Source organism: Leptonychotes weddellii, chromosome 6 (assembly GCF_054177405.1).
Source record: "Leptonychotes weddellii isolate Sample4059 chromosome 6, ASM5417740v2, whole genome shotgun sequence".
NCBI lineage: Eukaryota > Metazoa > Chordata > Mammalia > Carnivora > Phocidae > Leptonychotes > Leptonychotes weddellii.
This window is the reverse complement of record NC_138374.1, coordinates 82,609,719-82,631,491: the sequence shown is the minus strand read 5'-3', so window position 1 is coordinate 82,631,491 and position 21,773 is coordinate 82,609,719. Positions and strand designations below refer to the sequence as shown.

At 36.8% G+C, this 21,773-nt stretch overlaps 1 protein-coding gene across 5 annotated transcripts in view; it reads right to left on the bottom strand.

The window, feature by feature from the left end:
* AKT3 (AKT serine/threonine kinase 3) overlaps positions 1–21,773 on the bottom strand; it is a 304,967-nt gene that overhangs the window by 78,669 nt on the left and 204,525 nt on the right. For 4 of the 5 annotated variants that reach the window (XM_081824493.1, XM_081824490.1, XM_081824491.1 and 1 more), the window contains 2 exons: positions 17,435–17,500; positions 16,044–16,112 (listed from right to left, as the gene is read on the bottom strand). In XM_081824493.1, coding sequence (XP_081680619.1) covers positions 16,044–16,112; positions 17,435–17,500 — 135 coding nt within the window. The remainder of the gene's footprint in view (positions 1–16,043; positions 16,113–17,434; positions 17,501–21,773) is intronic. The other variant, XM_081824492.1, reaches the window with a different exon arrangement.

Genomic DNA, 21,773 nt, shown 5'->3' with positions numbered 1-21,773 from the left:
TTGCTTAGATGATCTGTCCATGTCAGTGGGGGGGGGGTGTTAAAGTCCCCCACTATTATTGTATTGTTGTTGATGTGTTTCTTTGCTTTTGTTATTAACTGGCTTATATAATTGGCTGCTCCCATGTTAGGGGCATAGATATTTACAATTGTTAGATCTTCTTTTGGATAGACCCTTTAAGTAGGATATAGTGTCCTTCCTCATGTCTTATTATATTTTTTGGTTTAAAATCTAATTTGTCTGATATAAGGATTGCCAGCCCCAGCTTTCTTGGTGTCCATTAGCATGGTAAATGGTTTTCCACCCCTTCACTTTCAATCTGGAGGTGTCTTTAGGTCTAAAATGAGTCTCTTGCAGACAGCATATGGATGGGTCTTGTTTTTTTATACAATCTGATACCCTGTGTCTTTTGATTGGGGCATTTAGGCCATTTACATTCAGGGTAACTATTGAAAGATATGATTTTAGTGCCATTGTATTGCCTGTAAGGTGACTGTTACTGTATATTGTCTGTGTTCCTTTCTGGTCTATGTTACTTTTAGGCTCTCTCTTTGCTTAGAGGACCCCTTTCAATATTTCTTGTAGGGCTGGTTTTGTGTTTGCAAATTCCTTTAGTTTTATTTATCCTGGAAGCTTTTTATCTCTCCTTCTATTTTCAGTGACAGCCTAGCTGGATACAGTATGCTTGGAGGCATGTTTTTCTCCTTTAGTGCTCTGAATATATCATGCCAGTCCTTTCTGGCCTGCCAGGTCTCTGTGGATAGGTCTGTTGCCAATCTAATGTTTCTACCATTGCAAGTTACAGATCTCTTGTCCTGAGCTGCTTTCAGGATTTTCTCTTTGTCTCTGAGACTCGTAAGTTTTACTATTAGATGTCAGGGTGTTGACCTATCTTTATTGATTTTTGTGGGGGGGTTCTCTGTGCCTCCTGGATTTTGATGCCTGTTTCCTTCCTCAAATTAGGGAAGTTCTCTGCTATAATTTCCTCCAATATATCTTCTGCCCCTCTCTCTCTTTCTTCTTCTTCAGGGATTCCAATTATTCTAATATTGTTTTGTCTTATGGTATCACTTATCTCACGAATTCCGCCCTCGTGATCCAGTAGTTGTGTATCTCTCTTTTTCTCAGCATCTTTATTTTCCATCATTTGGTCTTCTATATCACTAATTCTCTCTTCCGCCTCATTTATCCTAGCAGTTAGAGCCTCTACTTTTGATTGCACCTTAAGTTTTTTTGATTTTGACTTGGTTAGATTTTAGTTCTTTTATTTCTCCAGAAAAGGTTCCTCTAATATCTTCCATGCTTTTTGGAAGCCCAGCTAATATCTTTAAAATCGTCATTCTGAACTTTAGTTCCAACATCTTACTAATGTCTGTATTGACTAGGTCCCTGGCAGTCAGTACTGCCTCTTGTTCTTTTTTTTGCAGTGATTTTTTCTGTCTTGTCATTTTGTCCAGAGGAGAACAGATGAATGAGAGAACAAAATGCTAACAGGGTAACAACAATTCCAGAAAAATATACACTAAACAAATCAGAAGAGACCTGAAACCAGGGGAAAAGAAAGGGAAAGAAAGAAAAAAGGAAAAAAAAAAAAGAAAAAGATGAAAAATAAAAAAAGAATATGATCAAATATGATCAGGCTGGTGCATAGATCAGTGCCACACACTAGATTTTGGGCGTATTTTGGTCTGCAGAAGAAAGTGCCTCCCAAAATTCTAAAAAAAGAAAAACATATGTACAAAAATAAAGGTAAATACGATGAAGGAATGGAATATGACTGTACAGATGAAATTATAAAAGATTTTATAAAAAGAATTGATAAGAAGTTGGTTGAAAAAAGAAAGAAGAGGAATTAAAAAAAAAAGGAGAGAATGTAATCAGGCAGGAGACTAGAACAAAGCCATACACTAGAGATTTATGATATACTATGGTCTGTTAGAAGAAACTGTATCGCAAAATTTTAAAGAGAGAACAACATATATATATATAAATATATATATATATTTATATATATACCATAAATAAAGTTAACTACTATGAAGAGATAGAATATGACTCTAAAGATGAAAAATAAAAGAGATTTTTTAAAAAAGGGATTGATAAGATGTTGGTTGTAAAAGGGAAAAAGAAAAATTCAAAAAAAGAGAAAAATTAGAAAAAGAAAATTAAAAAAATTAACTTTGAAAGACTAAAGAATCATGGGGGAAAAAGCCACGAATTCTATGTGCAGTATTCCCCTAGCACTGAAGTTCTGCCATTCTCATTGATCGGTAAACTTGGTCTTGGCTGGATGCTCCTGTTGATCTTTTGGAGGAGGGGCCTGTTGCCGAGGTTCCCAGATGTCTTTGCCCGAGACACAATTGCCCCGCCCTTGCTGGGGGCCAGGCTGAGTAATCTGCTCAGGTTTGCTCTCGGGAGCTTTTGTTCCCTGCAAGCTTTCCACACAGCTTTTGAGGATGAGAGTGAAAATGGTGGCCTCCAATCTCCACCCCGGAGTACCTGAGAACTCAGGGCCCACTCCTCAGTGAGCTCCCAGAGAAAAGCAGTCAATCACTCCCGTCTCCCTGTCTCCAACTGCACTCCATGCTCACCCGGCCTGTGACCGAGCGTTTCTATTTCTGGCACCCGACCCCGTGTTGAGTCTCCAAACCCATCCGATCCCTGCGGTGCACTCCTGCGCTGCTCCTCCTGGGGGAGGAAGGGGAGTCTCCCTGGATCTGCCGCTTGTTGGGTCCCTGCTGGAAGAGCAGTGGCCCAACTGTGCTGTGGATCATGGTTTATGGCAACCCCGAGCTGAGAGCCCGCTCCTCAGCTCCGTCTCTGCAGCCGGCTTCCCTGCTCTGATACCTGGGAGCTCTGCCACACTCAGGCACCCCCGGTCTTTCTGTGACCCTGAGGGCCCCGAGACCGCACGGTCCCAGCGAGGGTTCCACCCCCTGCTTAGCCACTGGAGCGACATTCCTCAGCGGAGCAAACTTCTAAAAGTTCCGATTTTGTGTTCCGCTCTCTATCACTTGCCGGTAGCGGCTGATGGAGGCTCCCTCCCCCGCTATCTTCCCGAATATTGCCTTGGATTCACTTCTCCACACGTCCTACCTTCCAGAAAGTGGTCGCTTTTCTGTTCACAGAGTCGTTGCTATTTTCTTCAATCTGTTGTTGAGTTCATAGGTGTTCAGAATGGTTTGATCCCTATATAGCTGAATTTCTGGGACCAGACGAAATTTAGGTCTCCTACTCCTCCACCATCTTGCTTCTCCTAGTTTTTTCATTTTCCTTGAGTAAATATCCAGAAGTGGAATTTGCTGGATCATATGAGAGTTCTATTTTTAATTTTTTGAGAAACTTCCATGCTGTTCTCCATGGTGGCTGCACCAGTTTGAATTCCCACCAACAGTGCACAAGGGTTCCCTTCTCTTGACATCGTCGTCAACATTTGTGATTTTTTGTTTTTGTTAACAGCCAATCCAATGGGTGTGAGGTGATACCCCATCATCATTGTGAGTTGCATTTTCTGATGATGAGTGATGTTGAACATCTTTTCATGTGTCTGATGGCTATTTGCATGTCTTCTTTGGAAAAATGTTTATTCAAGTCCTTTGCCCATCTTTAACAGAGTTTTTTAATACTAAATTGCATAGGTTTTTGATATATTTTGGATATTAACCCCTGATCAGATGTATTATTTACAAATATCTTCTTCCATTCAATAGGTTGCTTTTTCATTTTGTTGATGGTTTCCTTCACTGTGCAAGTTTAGTCTTTAATGCAACAAACTTTTCAAAAAACAAAAAAATCTGGACATAAAAAATTTCCTAAGAATTATCACTGCAATCTAAGATTTTAATCTCAATTTTTTTCCTGCAAATACCACTTTTAAAACTTTCAGTCATTCCTTTGTAACAGTAAAAAAAAAAAAAAAAGATTAACCAGAGAGTAACAAAATATGCTCATTTTCAATGATGACATTCGTTATCATAATATCCACTGAGCTTGAAACCTGAATATCCTGAAGACAACTAATTACTTAAGCAACAAGACATGTCAGTCTACACTATGTGCAGATCAACACATCCCTTGGATTTGCAAAAACACTTAATATTAAAAGAATGGCTCTGGCTCACCCACAGAGAAATGAATAATGGCAGTGTCTTAGTCTGTTTAGGCTGCTATAACAAAACACCCAAGATTGGGGGTGGCTTATAAACAATAGAACTTTACTTCGTATAGTTCTGGGAAGTCCAAGATCAAGGCACTGGCAGACTGGGTGTCAGGTGAGAACTTCCTCCTCAATTCACCAATGGCTGTCTTTTTGCTGTATCCCCATGTGGTGGAAGGATGAGTAAACTCTTTGGGGTCTCTTTTATAAGGGGACTCATCCCTCCCACAAGGGCTCCACCCTCATGACTAATCACCTCCCAAAGACCTCCCTTCCTAGTACTATCACACTGGGGATTAGGTTTCAACACACGAGTTTTGTGGTGAGGGGAGCACAAATACTCAATCCACAGCAAATACTATATTACACAATTGGAATAGTATTAAATACATTATGAAATAAATACCCAAATACTTAATTTTATAGGATCAAATGGAAGCATTCTTACATTTAACAGGCAATTCTTCATATAATTACCTCTCAGATAATGTCTATCGTTTTCACAAGCTAAGTTCATAGTTTGCATATATTTCACACAGAAAAATTAATGCAATCTATGTTGGCATTTAGTTTTTAAGGTTCTTCCAAAAACAATTGTGATACAGACATAAGTATAAAAATGCCATATTTTAATAATATAGTTCACTATATTATTTTTTTTAAGATTTTATTTATTCATTTGTCAGAGAAAGAGAGACAGAAAGCATGAGGAGGGGGAGGGGCAGTGGGAAGCAGACTCCCTGCTAAACAGGGAGCCTGATGCAGGACTCGATTCCCAGGACCCCAAGATCATGACCTGAGCCGAAGGCAGATGCTTAACTGACTGAGCCACCCAGGCATTCCCAATATATATTTCTTGAAATACAAATTAAACCTTTAGGATACCACAGAAGAACTGACAAGGATCTAAGGTCAGAGCTGCTAGACACTGAAACTGTGTTAGCTACAAATTATCAGCTAAATGCCTCAAGCCCTATTCGTCTACTTCCTGGCCTCTTCCTACAAGTTTGAAAATGCAAAAAGAATTCTAGACCACCAATTTGAATGAGTAGCCTGTAAACTGGCAATTTTTAAAAAAGTGATGCAATACAAGCTAAGAAAATTTTCTGGCATTAGAAGTGGCCTACTGAAAATACTTAATAATATGAAAAGACAAAAAATAGCTTCCTTTAAAAAATCATTTTAAATTACCAATCCATTATTATAATCAAAATAATTTATATTAAAATATTTTATTAAAACTATATTATCAAGATTAAAGAAGAGACTGCTCAGGTCTACCACATTAAATATTAACTGATTCTTCATTTGGAAAATAAACTTTTAAAAAGGTAAAAGTTCTCAAGGTAATTGCTTTAAAATAGTTACATTTATTAGGATATACGTGAAATACCTGGGCTATTTGTGAAATATAGCCAATACCAATATAATAAAAATAATAAATATTACCATTTTGGGGCATTAAGAGCGGTACATTCTAACTACAATCATAAAAGCTACATGTTATCTCCATATTACAGATGATTAAATATAATAAATGATTAAATATAAGTGATTATTCCCATTACTATCACAATAGGCACTATTTTTTAAAAAGATTTATTGGGAGAGAGAGCGAGTGCAGGGGGTGGTTGGAGTGGGGGGAGGAAGGGCAGAGGAAGCGAATCCTAAACAGACTCCCCTCTGAGTGCAGAGCCCCACATGGGGCTCCACTCCACGACCCTGAGATCATGACCTGAGCTTAAACTGAAAGTCGGACACTTAACTGACTGAGCCACCCAGGCGCCCCACAATAGGCACTATTTTTGAGTACTGCTACTTGTTGGGCATTGTACCCCAAGTGATTTACATGAATTATCCTCAAAACACCCTTATAAAATAGATGGAATTATCATCTGCATCATAGAAATGAGCAAACCAAGGCTTAGAGATGTTATAAAATTTGCCTAGCATCACACAGGTATTAAGTGGTAAAGATTCAAACTTAGGTTGTCTATCTCTAAGACATATCATCTATTTATTACACTAAAACTACAGTTTCTATTAATTTGAGACAATAAATGTATAAATTATTCCATTAAGAAGAAGCTTCTTAAGTCTCCTTCATAATAGCATAGTATGAACTGCATAAGAGAAAGGACTTATTAGAGAACACAGCTTCTCAAAGTGTAGAACAAGAATATGAATGCAACACATCTTTGTTGAAAGATCAGTGCACCTAGAGCTGGGAGCTTCATACAGTCTCATTTTCAAGAAGCTGCTCTCACCACAGCCTCTGTGCATGCAGTTCCTTCCCCAGAACCCGCTTCCCCATACTTTTTGCTACCAAGTCTCAATCTAAATGCTACTTCCTCAAACAGGTAACTCAATTTAGAGTAAGTACGTTCTCCATTATTCTCTCTCATACCATAGCATTCTGTTCATTGTTATTATAATATTTATTGGGTTTATTTTCTAATATGACTGTTTTATTCACCCCAGTGCACCCTAAGACCAGAACACAATAAGCACTCAATAAACATTTCTGAATGATAAACCTTATTTGGAAAATATACATCTTAAAATAGTCCATTGGCCAAAAAAGATAGGACATGAGAAATTAGTAAACTTGGGAAAAGAATAGATATAAAAAAATGTGAAAACATATATAATATTAAAAATATGCTATAAATATTCATATGTAAATACAACATAAAATTGGTTTCTACAGGTTAGTTTATATATTAAATACTTATATTAGAAAAAAAAAGGTTTAAATAAATGCTTTAAGTTTCCACATTATGAAACAGGGTAAGAAAAGCAAATTAAACCCACAGTAGCCAGAAGGAAGGAAATAATAAAGATAAGAGCAAAAATCACTGAAATAGACAACCCCAAAATAATAGAAGAAAATCAGTAGAACCTAAAGCTGAAAATATCCATAAAAATTATTAATCTTTAGGAAGAATGATGAGAAATAAAAAGAGAGAAGACACAAATTGCAATATTAAAAGAGAGACGTTAACCACTGCTCCCTACAGACACTAATGCAATAACAAGAGAACATTATTAACAATATTAAGCAAATACACTTAAAAATTTAGATGAAATGAACAAATTCTTAGAAACACACAAACTACCAAAGTTTACTAAAAAAAAATGCATGAAAAAAAAATATATGTTTTTATTAACAATGAATTGAAAAACTATATATAAATATATAAATATATATATTTTTTCAATTCATTGTTAAAAACCTTCCTACAAAGAAAACTCTTGGTCCAAAAATTTCACTGATGAAATCTACCAGAAAACAGAAGAGGAAGCAATGCTTCCCAACTCATTTCAAGAGGTCAACATTATCTTGAATCCAAATTCAGACATTACTTGAGGTTGGGAAGAGGAGGGACCTAAAGAATATTACGAAGGAACAAATATTTAAAATTCTTAACAAAGTTTTAGCAAACTGGATCCAACAACACATCAAGAGGATACTATCTCATAACCAAGTTGGGTTTATCTAAGAAAGGCAAAATTGGTTTAACATTAAAAAATCAAATAACAAAATTCAAGGTATTAGCAGAATAAAGAAGAAACAAAAATGCATGAGATTAGAAAGAAGTAAAACTGTGTCTGTTCTCACATGATATGATCATCTACACAGAGAATCTCAACATACTTACAAAAAAATTTTTTAGCAAGAATGTAAGATTCAAGGGTAATAAGTATCAATTGCATTTCTATATATTATCAACCAACAATTCAAATTTGGAAGACCAAGCACTTACAATAACATCAAAACCAAAATAGTTCAGGATAAATTTAACAAAAAATGTTCAAGACCTGTACACTAAAAACTATATAATATTGTTGAAAAAATTAAAGAAAATCTAAACAATCAGAAAGCTATACCATGTTCATGGATCAGAATGCAATATTGTTAATATGTCAACTCTCTAAATTGATCAACAGATTTAATATAAGCCCAGTTAAAATGCAGGAGACCTTTATGTAGAAATCAACAAGCTTATTCTATAATTTATATGGAAATGTTAAGGAAATAAAGTTGTCAAAGCAATATTTTTAAAAGAAAAGCAAAAGTAGAAGACCCAAACTGCCCAATTTTAACACTTACAGTGTGGCAGGCATAAGAATGAATGGATAGAGATTAATGCAACAAAAGAGAGGGTCCAGATATCAACCCCATGTAAATGGTTGATTCATTTTTGACAAAGGTGTCAGGGTAATTTAATGGGAAACAGATTATATTCTCAAAAAATATGCTGGAACAATTAGATATCCAAACGCAAAAAAAAAAAAAAAAAAAAGAATGCTGACTGTTATATACCACCATATACAAAAATTAATTTGCAATGGATCATAGACCTAAATGTAAGTGCTAAAACTATTCACCCCTTTAGAAGAAAACATGGGAGAAAAAATCTTAAACTTGGGTGAGGAAAAGATGTTTTAAATTAAATACCAAATGCAAAAACCACACACACACAAAATCTGATGAAATGTACTTCATCTACTTTAAAATAGTTGTCCTTCAAAAGACACTTTTAAGAAAGCCTATCAAAAGAAGATATCCAAATGGCAAATCAACACAGGAAGATGCTCAATATCATTAGTTGTTCAGGAAGTTCAAATTAAAACTACAAAACACCATTACACACTCACCAAAATGGGTAAAATTTAAAGATTAACCATGCCAAGTGTGGTGATGATGTTAAATAACATCCTAGAAATGTAAAATTCTATTTGGCAGTTTCTTATGAAGTTGAATATACCAAATGACACAGAAATTGCATTCCTAGATATCTAGCCAAGATAACTGAAAATGTATGTCCATACAAAGTTTTGTACTGGAATATTCACAAGTTTTTTTCATAATAGCCCAAACTGCAAAGAACCCAAATGCCTATCTACTAGTGATTGTATAAGCCTATTATGATGCTACCATGTAATGGGAGTAAATCCATAAAAAGAAACAAGCTACTGATATATGCAACAGTTCTGATGAGTTTTTAAAGTAATAAGCAAAGTGAAAGATGCAGAACACAAATGACTAGATACTGTGTTTGGAGATTATACTTGGAGCGATTATACTTTTTAATATTTAGGTATCGTGTTGCGATGCCTTGTGTTTTTTCTTCAAGGTCTCCAATTGTACATATATTGTGTCTTTGGTTTTCCACTCTTTCCATATGCTCACTCTGAGTAATCCAACCTTTGTGTGAGAAGTTTAACTACCCTAAAAATGTGGTGCTGTGCCATAACCACAGAGAGGAGAAGAATCGTGGAAATAGACAAAGCCTGGCCAGCTCCTACAGTTCCAGTCACCTCATCTGAGATTCTAGGTATGAAAGTAAGCCTCTTAGATATTGAGGCTAGTCAAGGCTTTGAATTATTACCTTAGATGCAGTGATATATTGGCTTAATGATTTATCTTAGAAAACTAGCCTTGAAATATTATAAAAGTATACTAAAATACAGTATATACTAAAGTATATATTAAAATCTTCCCAAACTTATTTTGCCTTCAACTTTATGTGCTAAAGTGAATATTATAATGCATCTTTCTTGGCTTGGGAATTTTTGAAAAAGCTTTGGATGAAAGCAATAGAATTCTGATATAACCTACATAATATATTAATAACTACAACAATTAGCAAAGAAATTAACTTGTCAGACTCCTGAACAATAAAGATATTTATATACATATAAATCTAGTAAAATTTTCAAAATCATCACTATGAATATAAAATGATACTTTTAATTTAAAAATCACCCAAATCACACCTCCATAAATTAGTAAGTAGAACGAGAAAGCTGACTCTCTGGACTTCTGCCTCATGTGAATTTAAAATGAGATGATTCTGGTTCACTGAAGACAAAAATGCCAGCCAAATAATGAAAATCTGAAATAAGTATGAGAGGATCTCAAGACTGGCATGAAACTCAAAGTCATATGCAAAAAATAAAGTGAATTTTATCAAGGTAATTAATATAGTGTACAATGAGCTAAGTACAGACAAGAATAGTGAATAAGTGAGTGTTAGTTCACCCATATCCACATAAATAGAGGAATGTGAGAATTTATCAGATGAATAAACATTTCTACACAGTGACTTCCCTTTGTCCTCTAATGGGTATCTTAACTTCCAATTTCAGCTTGAAGAGAGATTTACAGAGGTCCAGAAAGAAATAGAAATACGGCTGAGTGAGATTTTTGGGGTAGAATCCTAAGTAGAGGCATACAAGTTTTATTTTTTTATTATTATATTTTAAGAATTTTATTTTTAAGTCATCTCTACCCCCCAATGTGGGGCTCGAACTCACAACCCTAAGATCAAGAGTGGAACACTCCATTAACTGAGCCAGCCAGGCGTCCCCTAAGTAGAGGCATTCTAAACTGACCAGCACCATCTTAGTCAGTTTTCACTTTACTTTTTCTTTTTGTTCTCAGAATATTTTTCTTCTTCTTATGTAAATTCAGTAATACCTAAGCTACAAAAAGAGGGTTGATTTGGATATGTTAGCAGCAGTGTCACTGGTTACATTACTAGAGTGCTTTTATAATTTGTTCTCCAGATGCTGAATGACTGTTTATCCAAGGCTGCCCTGAATTCACTTTCACAACTTTGAGCTCCAAACCCACCCCTGTACATTCCATTCTATCGCCAAGGTTCATGCTTTGCATCAACCCAAGAAAAAGGAAGAATCCATGCACCTGCTTAGGAACTAGTCTTTGTCAAATCCAATGCACATTTTTCAATTGTTATCTTGCAGGATTTACTGTTCTCTGTTCTACTTAATACACCATATTTAGCTTCATAGGCTTCTCTTGCCTGGCTCCTTCTCCCCAGGATGCTCCTTAGGCTTCTCTCATCACCAACACGTCTACTGTTGGTGTCTCCAGGTGCCATTCTTGGTCACTAATGTTCTAACTTTACATACTTCTCTCACCCTCGACCTTTCTTCCCTTCTTTGGTTTTAGCCCTGCTGATGAAGCCTATTTGTATCTCTGACCTAATTCTACTTCCCTGTAAGCCTCACTAGGTACCTCAAATATAAGATGATCACACCAGAACTTATTCCTCATCCTGTGTTTCCTGACTTTTTGAACAGCCTATCCATGCAGTTCCCCCCAAGCAGCAAACAGGAAACTGACTTTTTTTCTTTCCATTTAGTCATTAAATCCTGGAACTACTAGGGGCACCTGGGTGGCTCAGTTGGTTAAGCGGTCTGACTCTTGGTTTCAGCTCAGGTCATGATCTCATGGGTTGTGGGATCAAGCCCCAGGTCAGGCTCCGCACTCAGCACAGAGTCTGCTTGGGATTCTCTCTGTCCCTCTTCCTGTGCCCCTCCCCCTGCACCTCCTCTCTGTTTTTTCTCTCTAAAATAAATAAATAAATCTTTAAAAGTCAATCAATCAATCCTGGAAATTCTGGTACCTAAACATGATTAGAATTTTATTCCTTCTAATATTACCTCAATTAATGACCCTATCAGTTTATGACTAAATTAGTAAAAACCTAAATGCAGTATCCTCTCAAGTAGTTTCCCTGTTTCCAGTTCTGTCTTCAATCCAAGCTTGCTATTGCTACAACATATTCTTTCTGAAACATTTTCTTACAGAAATCCTTCCATGATGCTCCATTGTCTTCAGGATAAAATCTAAATTGGTTGGGAGAGAAAATCTGTCCTAATATGATGCTGACTACTTGCTCAGACTCTTTTGGCTTTTCTCTGCAGGACTTTATGCATCACCCCATACACTGTGTTATATCTGGGCAGGTGGGGGAGAACTGGCATATTCCTGTATATTCTACATATTTTATTTCCTCTGTATAGGAATGTTCTCCTCATTCTCAGTGATCGAAGTTATAGTTAAACTAAAGTCTTAGCTTAGCAACCACTTGAGGAAGTGTTTCATTTCCTACCCTGACATTCTCCCCCCTTCTCTTCTCTCTTCTTTCTGGATTGATTCAAGTGCCCATTCTCTGTATCCCACATCAACCAGTGTTTTATAGCAATAATGACACTATAAAGTATATGCATATTCTCTTCTCCATAACCCCAACTACATAGTCATCTTTTAAAAGAAAGTACCATGTTTTCCTTATTTCTGTATCTGCTGAGGTCCAGTCGATAGTAGTTGCTCATTAAATATTTAATAGGCAAGTGGACTATAATGGGATAGGTTCTAAAGTTCAAACATAAATTATGAAGTATAATCAAAATCATTCTTGCAAATTCCTAAGGAAGGTACCACACTGCAGACCCAACATACTGTCTCAATATAGTTAAGCCCAGCAGTTCTTCCTCCAACACTGAAATACTGCAGTTTCTTAAATGAACATCTGTAGTTACAAGGCACTTAATGACAATGATTTATGAAAACTATGTATTTTTACGCACCAGAGCTTATATCCCATGAAACTCTATGGATGCCAAGTAGAAACTGACATGGCATAAAAGAACAGCAAATTTATTTCTCATCTTACGGTGACTCTGTGAACACACTTATCAAGAAAAATGGCAGAATCACCATATCCTTCCTTCCTTCCTATCTATCTATCTCTATGCTGTCTCTTTCTGACCCCATTTCTTGAATTCATGTAGTTAACCACAATTATGATGTGATCCCTATTGTACTGATATGCCTATAAGCAGCCACTGTTGATTTCTTACACCAATATCCTCTCACAATCCACTTCCATCAAGATATATTTAGTGCTTTAAGCAATACAGGCAAACACAGGGATAGTAATAAGCATGGCTGCGAGCATGCTAAATTCCTGTGCTATCTATTAGGCTGAAATAAGTTCATATATTCACAAAAATGTGAAGGTCAGAAAAAGAATGTCTCAACTGCTGTATTTATACTTCATGATAAAACATTCCAGAACACAGGCTAAAAGGATGCTATTGCTAATTAAAAATCAAGACAAGTATGAATTAAGTAAAAATTGGGCTACTTATAATTACTTCAATAGGCTCACTAAAGAAGCTCATCTTGAGGCACAGGTTGGATATAAAGAGATTTGAGGATGCTGCCCTTTGGGTGAGCACTGTTTACCAGAGTTACCTTTCTTTCTTTTAAAAAGATTTTTTATTTATTTGAGAGAGAAAGTGAATGGGGGAGGAGCAGAGGGAGAAGGACAAGGAGTCTCTGCAATGAATGCAGAGCCCAACATAGGGCTCAAACCCACAACGCTGAGATCATGACCTGAGCCAAAATCAAGAGTTGGAAGCTTAACTGACTCAGCCACCCAGGTGCCCCCAGAGCTTCCTTTTCAACAGGCTGGTCTCTTAGATGCCACCCAGAGGTTCCTAGTAGGGTAACACCCCCCGTGCATCTGTGAGTGCTGGTACGGACTGCCTGGGTGAGTTTATAGCTTCCCTTACTTTACCTCTATTTCAACCTATTGCCAAACATAAGTACCATGTTTAATATTTTTTCTACAGCAATGGAGTTTTCTACATTTCTAGGAAGCATCCCTGGGCAGAATAAATGTCATGGTGAACCTAAAGCAAAACCAAAATTAAGTAAGTCACGATAAAGATATATTGAACATAGATTTCCTTTGCAGAAATGATAAATTTAAGAACAGAAATAATCACATCAAGTTCCAAGAACTAGATAACTATTTGTATTTACAAAGTACATTCAAAAGTGCATCTAAAATGTATTTAAAAATATGTGATAACTTTAAAGAGAGAAAAATTGGGAAATTATATATACAAAACTTTCATTTTTACTAAAATTGCATAAATATAATCAAAATTTACTTTTATATATATATATATATATATATACACAGAAATGCTGTAATTACTATCCACGCACATGAAAATTATATACCACATACAGAATCAGTTCACCTGCCGCAATCTATGAAATTATTTAGTCTTTATCTATACCACATTCTCGAAACAGAAATTCTGAAAAAAGAGAGAAATAATGTAGGAGTTTCGGTGCTAAAGAAAACCATCTGGCTAGTCTGAAAATCTGTTTTTGTGTGTAAAATTGTTTCAACAATCATCAATTAATTAATCTCAGAAGTACTCTAGGTTTAGAATGACAGTGTGGGTGCAGCCCCCCGCCCCAGGAGGCTCCAAAGCTTCCCTCACCACACCACACAGAACCCTCTTCCCTCCCGCGAAGTCCCGTGGTTCTTCATCTGTAGTTCCGAAACAAGCGATAATTATCACTTTACACCTAGCATGGGTATTGTACCTTATCTTCCCCACTTGACTGTAAACTCTTTGAGGGTAAGATCTATGTTTGGTTCAGATTTTATGTCCCACAATACCTATCAGGGTGCCTTGCACAAAGCCGCAAAAAATACATATTTTATAACTACACTAAAAGATACTCCCTTCTTGAAAAAAGATTTTCAAGTTTTGTCCCCAAAATAAACTATATAGTACATTACTTTCTATTTTTCTTCCTACTTCTCAGCAGTTTCCAGTTTAAAAAACCCTCTTGATCTGTGCTCCTGGAGAGAGTTTATTCAGCCATTCACTTAACTTATTTATTCAAACCACCCAAATTGATAGTCTTACCCTCGACACATTCTTTGTAAATTCACTCTATTAGTTCTCCCTGATTCCAAACCAAAGCCACTTTTGATCCCTCTCTCTTTCTACCCATACCCAATTCAGTGGTCATTAAGGTGGACTGGTCCTGTGCAATTCCACAAAGTTCATCATCTTTGTATTTTCTCAGACAGCCTCTGACTGCAATGCCTGGGCTATTCTCATCCAACTACTCAGGTTCTTTTTGCCCTGTGCTCACCCCGGTGATTCTGTTCACATGATCCCCTCTGCCTGAAGAATCTTCTCAAGTCAGTCCCCTGCTGAAATCTCAGTAAGCACTGAAGGACTACCCTTAACGCCAAATCACCCAGAAAGCATTTTCTATTTTTTTAATCTTTTTTTCATAAAGAATTTTCTAATAGGAATTTGTGAACATTTAGGTCCTTCACTATACATTCTAATTTATAATACACTTACAAGGTAAATTACAAATGTCCTCATAGAAAGATGATGTCTTAGCACGTTCTGGTAAACCCACACTGCCTTGGCATTTAAAATGTGATTACCAAATGAATGGATGAATGTTTGCAATTCCTACAAGTGAGATAATTCTATAGGAGAAAATATTCTATAGAGGATATTTAATCCATTTATTTTGAAAAACAAAACTACTTTAAGGTCTGTGAGATACAATCCTCTATTTAATAATTAAATTTATTTCAGAAAGCCCACAGTGTAAAATATTTCCAGTTAACTATTCTAGTAAATTAAAATTTTCCCTCACATTGATTTTGATCCAAAACAGGGAAGACAAAGGACAGGGGAACCAAGGAATAGGTGAGATGTACCACTGTGCTGATTGCATTTCTCTTCAAAACTACAAGATCCTTTCAAAATCTCTCACATATAGTCAAGGTTACTCTAACTACTATGTAAAAGAAGAGGGAACTCAGCACGATGTGCCTACAGAGTACAGCTCAAGTAAGTTTAAAATGGGCTAAATAATCTTTTACCAGTTTCACAAACATTTGAAAAGAACTTTGCAAAGCACCATAAATCCTGTATTTCCGGCTTTCAAACTCACATGATTTCCAAAAGCATATTTGTGCTAAGATATTTTACATTTAAAAAATATAGGGAGAAAAAGAATATGATTATGCTTTCCAATATGTAAAAGCAGTCATAAAAAAAACAAGCGACCATTACGTTTCATTAGAAATGACTCAGCTCCCATCTACCCAAATCCTTGCCAGGAAGTAGACAACTGTTACATTATAACTTATATTTTCAGTAATTATGAGAAAGGATGACAGGACTACCATGCATATTCAAGTGCTGGATTAACTTCTTGACTCACCTCTCCCCCATTTACATATTCCATCACAAAACACAAACGGTCTTTTGTCTGGAAGGAATATTTCAAGGACTTGAAATGAAAAAGAAAAAATGTTACATTATAATCCAGTATTCTTATAACGATACCAAAATAGAATACTTAGAAACAGTAAGCTTGAGGGATGAAATGAATCATTCTTGTCCTAAAGAGTCTACTTACTCCTTAAGAGTGTTGAAGAGTTTTGAAGAACATAAAACAAATTTTGTTTAGATCAGCATTGGCTACTGTTAGGGGAAAGGTTAAAATTAAAATTTTAAGTAAAAATACACTTAGTAATTGTGATGGGCACCTCTCAATCTATCATGCTGTCTATTTGTAACTGTATTAGTTAGTCCCCAAAGTTCCCATCTGCACGACCTTCAACTGAGGAAGTCTCAGGAATACAGCTAGAGCAGTTATGTTCGGGCTTCTAATATAGTTCCAGCACTGCTTTTTGCACACTGGGTGGGTGCATAACATGACTGAATTCAACAGAGTTGGTTCATATAATTGTATAAGTTACAATGGTATCAGAACTTTAGAGCTATCTTACTACACTGGACAATATACACACAGTAACGTAACAAAGTAAGTCTAGGTATCTGATTATTACCTCTGAAAACATTCCTACTTTACATAATCCTAAATCTTTGAAAGGTTCCCCCTTTGGAAAGTCTACCGGTTATTTGTTTTTTCTCTTTCTTTTCTACCTGTTATTTTTAATCTTAACACGCTTAGAACCAGGAACAAATTGTCTCTATTATAAGCAATCTAAGTACAAGACTATAAAAAAAATCAGTTTCTTTCAAAACAAGTAATATGCATGCAAGTCAAGAAAACATATCATGACTCAGCTTACCTTTAATTTAATGTATTCAGTATTCCTGGGTTTCTTAAAGTACTCTATACCTATGGGAGGTCTCAATTTCTATAAAAAATATTCAGTAAAGATTTTCTGCCTTTCATATATGGAGACAATGCTGCTTGATCATTTAAATATTTATCAGAAGCCAGTAAACAAAGGAAACACAAAACCCTCACATTTAATACTAAGAATTTCTTGTAAGTCTACCATTTTCTCAGTGGTCTCCATATATTTGCTCTATGGCTTTTTGTTTCTGAAGGCAGTGAAATTCGTGAAGGAAAAAAAATCTCAAAAAAGGAATGGTTGTATAAGAGGAGGGAAGACAAATGCATGCATATTGTAAACTTAGGCCCTACGTTGCAATAAGGTCAAAGGAATAAGACTTAGTCTTTCCACAAAGAAAATGGCATACCTAAATAAATGTTACTTTTCATGGCTTAGTTGTTTCAATAAAACTCCCTTAAATTTAAAATGTTATGATTATCACATCTGCCCTTGAGTCACTTACTGTTAAAAAGGGGTGTCTGGTGTTCTTTAATACTCTGCTCTCAGTCAGAGTATGCGCCACTTCATCCTACAAAAGAAAAAGGGAAACCTTTAATATATGTACTAAGCAGTAGTAAAATCAAATTTTCATTCTTTCTCTAAGACCAGAAGAGGTTCTGTCTCCAGAGACAGAAAAAGATGTGAAGAGACGAGGACATGTTTCCTTTATTGTTATGCTTTTCCTCCACATCCCCTCCAAAAAAAGATCAAATTAATGATTTAAATCAGATGGCTGTAAGGTATAATAAACTCATACACACTCAGTCGTACTTAATCAGATTATATTGATAATGATATAAAAATCACCAAAAAGTTATCAGGGACACAGATGATTAAATAGTTAACCCTTCCCCTTGAAGGCAATGCCTTAGCGGCTAATATTTAGGCATCGAGTACTTAATATTTCAATGTTTGTAGTATATTTTATTCAGGAGGATATAAAGGATATATTTCAGTCAAGATCATAGAATTTGTAAGTCTCCTACTTAAGAGAAAAATCAGTTCCTGAAAATAGGAACATAAAATATACAGATAAGATTTAATTGTCAACTATACATTTTAGAAATAGAAACACAGAATATAAAAATTGTATCTTTCTGCTTGTGGCTTTTTAACGTGCTTCTTAAAAAAAAAAAAAGAAAAGTCACAACCTACTTTAGGTGACAACTTAAAAAATCTGGGTGTATTTCAAACCAAAAGTAAGTGTATTTCCCCAATCTTGTACATAAATCTCATCTTGACATCAAAAATGAACTAGGAGAGATTTTCTTCAACATATGGAGAACTGGAAAAATGTTTCATATTTCAAAAATAACACCATCTTCAAGAAGAAAGGAAAGGAAGACATTGCTGAAACTAACACAGCATCTCCGGTCTTTGCCTCTAGCAAGATCCTAAACAAAGCTCTTGCTGGATTAATGTCTCCACACTGTCAGCAAATCACACTTAGATTGTAAGCAAGGTGGAGAGCAAAACACTGGGTCACTGCATTATATTTATCATCTGACCTCAGTCAGACCTAGAAGATAAATGAGAAATAGATTGATCAAAGATGCTAAGGCCTGGAAGCCATTCCAAGAGGGCAGGGCCAGCCACGTCTGAACAAGGCAAGTGTAATTAACAACACAGTGTTTAAAACTGGGAGTGAAACAAAGCATGGGTATGAAACCACTCCTGAATTATCTGTTTAATAAGAATCAGGCTTAAGTGCTCAAATAGTTCGAAAGCCTCTGTCACATCATACTATAGCTTCTAAACGAATTAGAATAATAGCATCATAATGCAAACTAAATCACAAGCAGAAATGATAGCATAACTTACTGATTTCTGCACCCACAGGGCCTAGCATAATGATTAGCACACAGTAGAGACTTAATAAATGTTTGTTGAACTGAACTGTTGATCATAGGAATAAATTCCAGATGTCAGGGTGTGGGGCTTCATTTATTCACTCAACCCTTCCATAAATATGCACCAAATCTATTCTGGCCTTGCTCTACACACTGCAGACATGGCCCCGAACAACAAAGACAAGGATCCCTGCCCTCAGGGAACTTTCCATCTCCCTACACAGATGGCGACCAATGTTAATGAGGGAAAAAGGCAGAGACCTACTGCAGTTTAGCAGCATTCATGTGATGCACATGAAACACATCAGGAAGCATTGTACAGGTGGCTACTCTGTGACAAACACAACCAAATCCAGTCATTAAAAACCAAAACCCATGGGGCACCTGGGTGGCTCAGTCAGTTAAGCAGCTGCCTTCGGCTCAGGTCATGATCCCAGGGTCCTGGGATCGAGCCCCGCATCGGGCTCCCTGCTCAGCAGAGAGCCTGCTTCTCCCTTTCCCTCTGCCTGCCGCTCTGCCTACTTGTGCTATCTCTCTGTCAAATAAATAAATTTAAAAAAATCTTTAAAAACCAAAACCCTTGATGTGCCCTCAACTAAATGCTAATGACAGTGCAGGTATAAAGTGGTTTAAAAAAAAAGACGTAATTCCTCTGCTCACGGAGTCACAGGCCAGTGGAGAAGACATAACAGATCGGTAAATATCCAACTTAATAAACAATTACTAATGCTGATGAGTGACATGAAGAAAAAATGGGGATATCTACTATCCTAAATGAGGTAATGAAGAAAAACTAACATTACTAGAAGAGTGTAAGGTGGGTAATGGGATGATGGGGGAGGCAGGGGGTGACATAGTCTGATTTCTATTTTTAAAGGTTTAGTCAGGCTCCTCTGAGTAGAAGAACAGCAAAAATAGCAAAGATGAAGCAGGGGGGCAACAAGGAAACCGACAGAGAAATGAGGATGGCTCAGACCACTGTGGTAGCAGTGGGAGCAGGAAAAAAGGGGGCCATTTTGGAATCTTTTTGAGATATAAAATTAAGTCATAATCCAAAAGTAACCTGCCTCAGCATGAGGGTATCTCAAAAGAAACATCTCTTTACAGGCAGTCAGAAGGAGATTCACAGAAGAGATACCATTTTTGCAGGTTATGCTTGAGGACGCTAAGGGGCTGGAGGCAGCCAGCCAGGTGTGAAACCCATTTGAAACCAGAAAAGATATTCTAGGGCTTCAGAAAATATTTCCAGAGGGTAGTTCATGCTGCTTTTTATTTATTTTTTTTATTTTAAAAGATTTATTTACTTATTTATTTGAGTCAGAGAGAGAGTATGAGCAGTAGGAGGGGCGGAAGGAGGGGGAGACAAGCAGACTCCCCACTGAGCGCGGAGCCCAACGCGGGGCTTGATCCCACAACCCTGAGATCAGGATCTAAGCCGAAAGCAAGAGTCCAATGCTCAACCGACTAAGCCACCCAGGTGCCCCCATTCTACTTTTTAAAACAGGCCCACCACATACAATAGTTATTTTCCTAAATCACTTTGTAAGTTTCAGGAGTGAAGATTAGTTTTTTTTCTAAGTTCTGCAATCTGCCTAACCACAGGGAAGAAGCCAAGGCAAGATGTATGGAAACAAATGCTAAAACAGTATTTCTTTATCATAAGAATGTGAGCGGAATTAATACTGTGTATGTATCTTTCAAATATTAAAATGTATTTTCTACCATATTTTGCATATGATCAGATTAGAATTCTTCCCCCTTAATGCAGATTTAATGGTACTGTACTTCACATACTAATTAGTTTCTGCTATGAAGATAAGGTATGCACAAGCTAAAAAGTAAACACAGATGCCAATAATTTTTAATTACAGTTAAAAGCAACATGTCAAAACAAAAAGTTAAAAATAACAGTGATAAAACTCAGTGGCTAAAACAATGTGATGCCTTTTAGAAAATCCACTCGTTGATCAGGACTTTAAATGAAGAGGGCTAAAAATGCTTGGGTGTGCAACAGAAGTATAACAATTTCACGAAAAAGCTTCTGAAATTCAGTTTCATGTATATTCATCCACGGCAAAATACTAACTAATGAATTTTTAAATCTAGTTTCTCTCATAGGAATGGGATTTTATTTCTTGAGGACATGAGGCAAAGAAGAGTCCTCCTCACATTTATTTTCCCCATCGTCTCCAATTTTTCACTCCCTTCCACTACACGTGGTCTAAAATTCTGCTTTCATTTGTCACCCCCCCCCTTCCTGTAGTGTCGAGTGGTCGTTGGGTATTTTGTAGGGGGTGAGGAGTAGGATATGGCAAGGAAGTAGAGGAAGAGATCTCTAACCCACTGTCAGGGACAACAAGGGTTTCATGTCCTTTAAGCCCTAGAGCAACTCAAAAAGGTAGGCTTTATTATTCCCATTTTGCAACAAGAAACTGAGGCTCCCAGAAGTTAACCTGCTCAAGCTGCAGGTGAAACAGTACCGAACCCGCGTTAGGGTCACTTCCACTCCACACCACTGCCTCTCATTCAAACGCTCAGCTTCTCCCTAACTGGGCACTTTCCACTCTGTTCATGGTATTTTCTTGGTCTTGAATGCAAGACCCTACTGACCATCTCTATCAGAAGTCCGTTGAAATCACGACACAGCACACTGGAAGGACTTCCTTCCTCCATGAGAACAATAACAAAGACCCAGAGGAGGAGAGGGAGCGGGCGGGAGAGAGCGAGAACAGGGCAGAGAGGTCTGTGACGTGGCTCCCTTACTCTCAATTAAACCACAAGCACTCCCAGTGATCCTTACATTCTTCTGTCTTGATCCCACAGGTTAGCAATCTATACATTTTTCCCCCCATAGGAAAGACATCGCACTTCTCATGCTCTAAATCTGGGCTCCTAACTTCCCCTCTTTTAAAAACATGGGCCTGCCCCGTTCCCCGCCCCCCCACTCCCCCT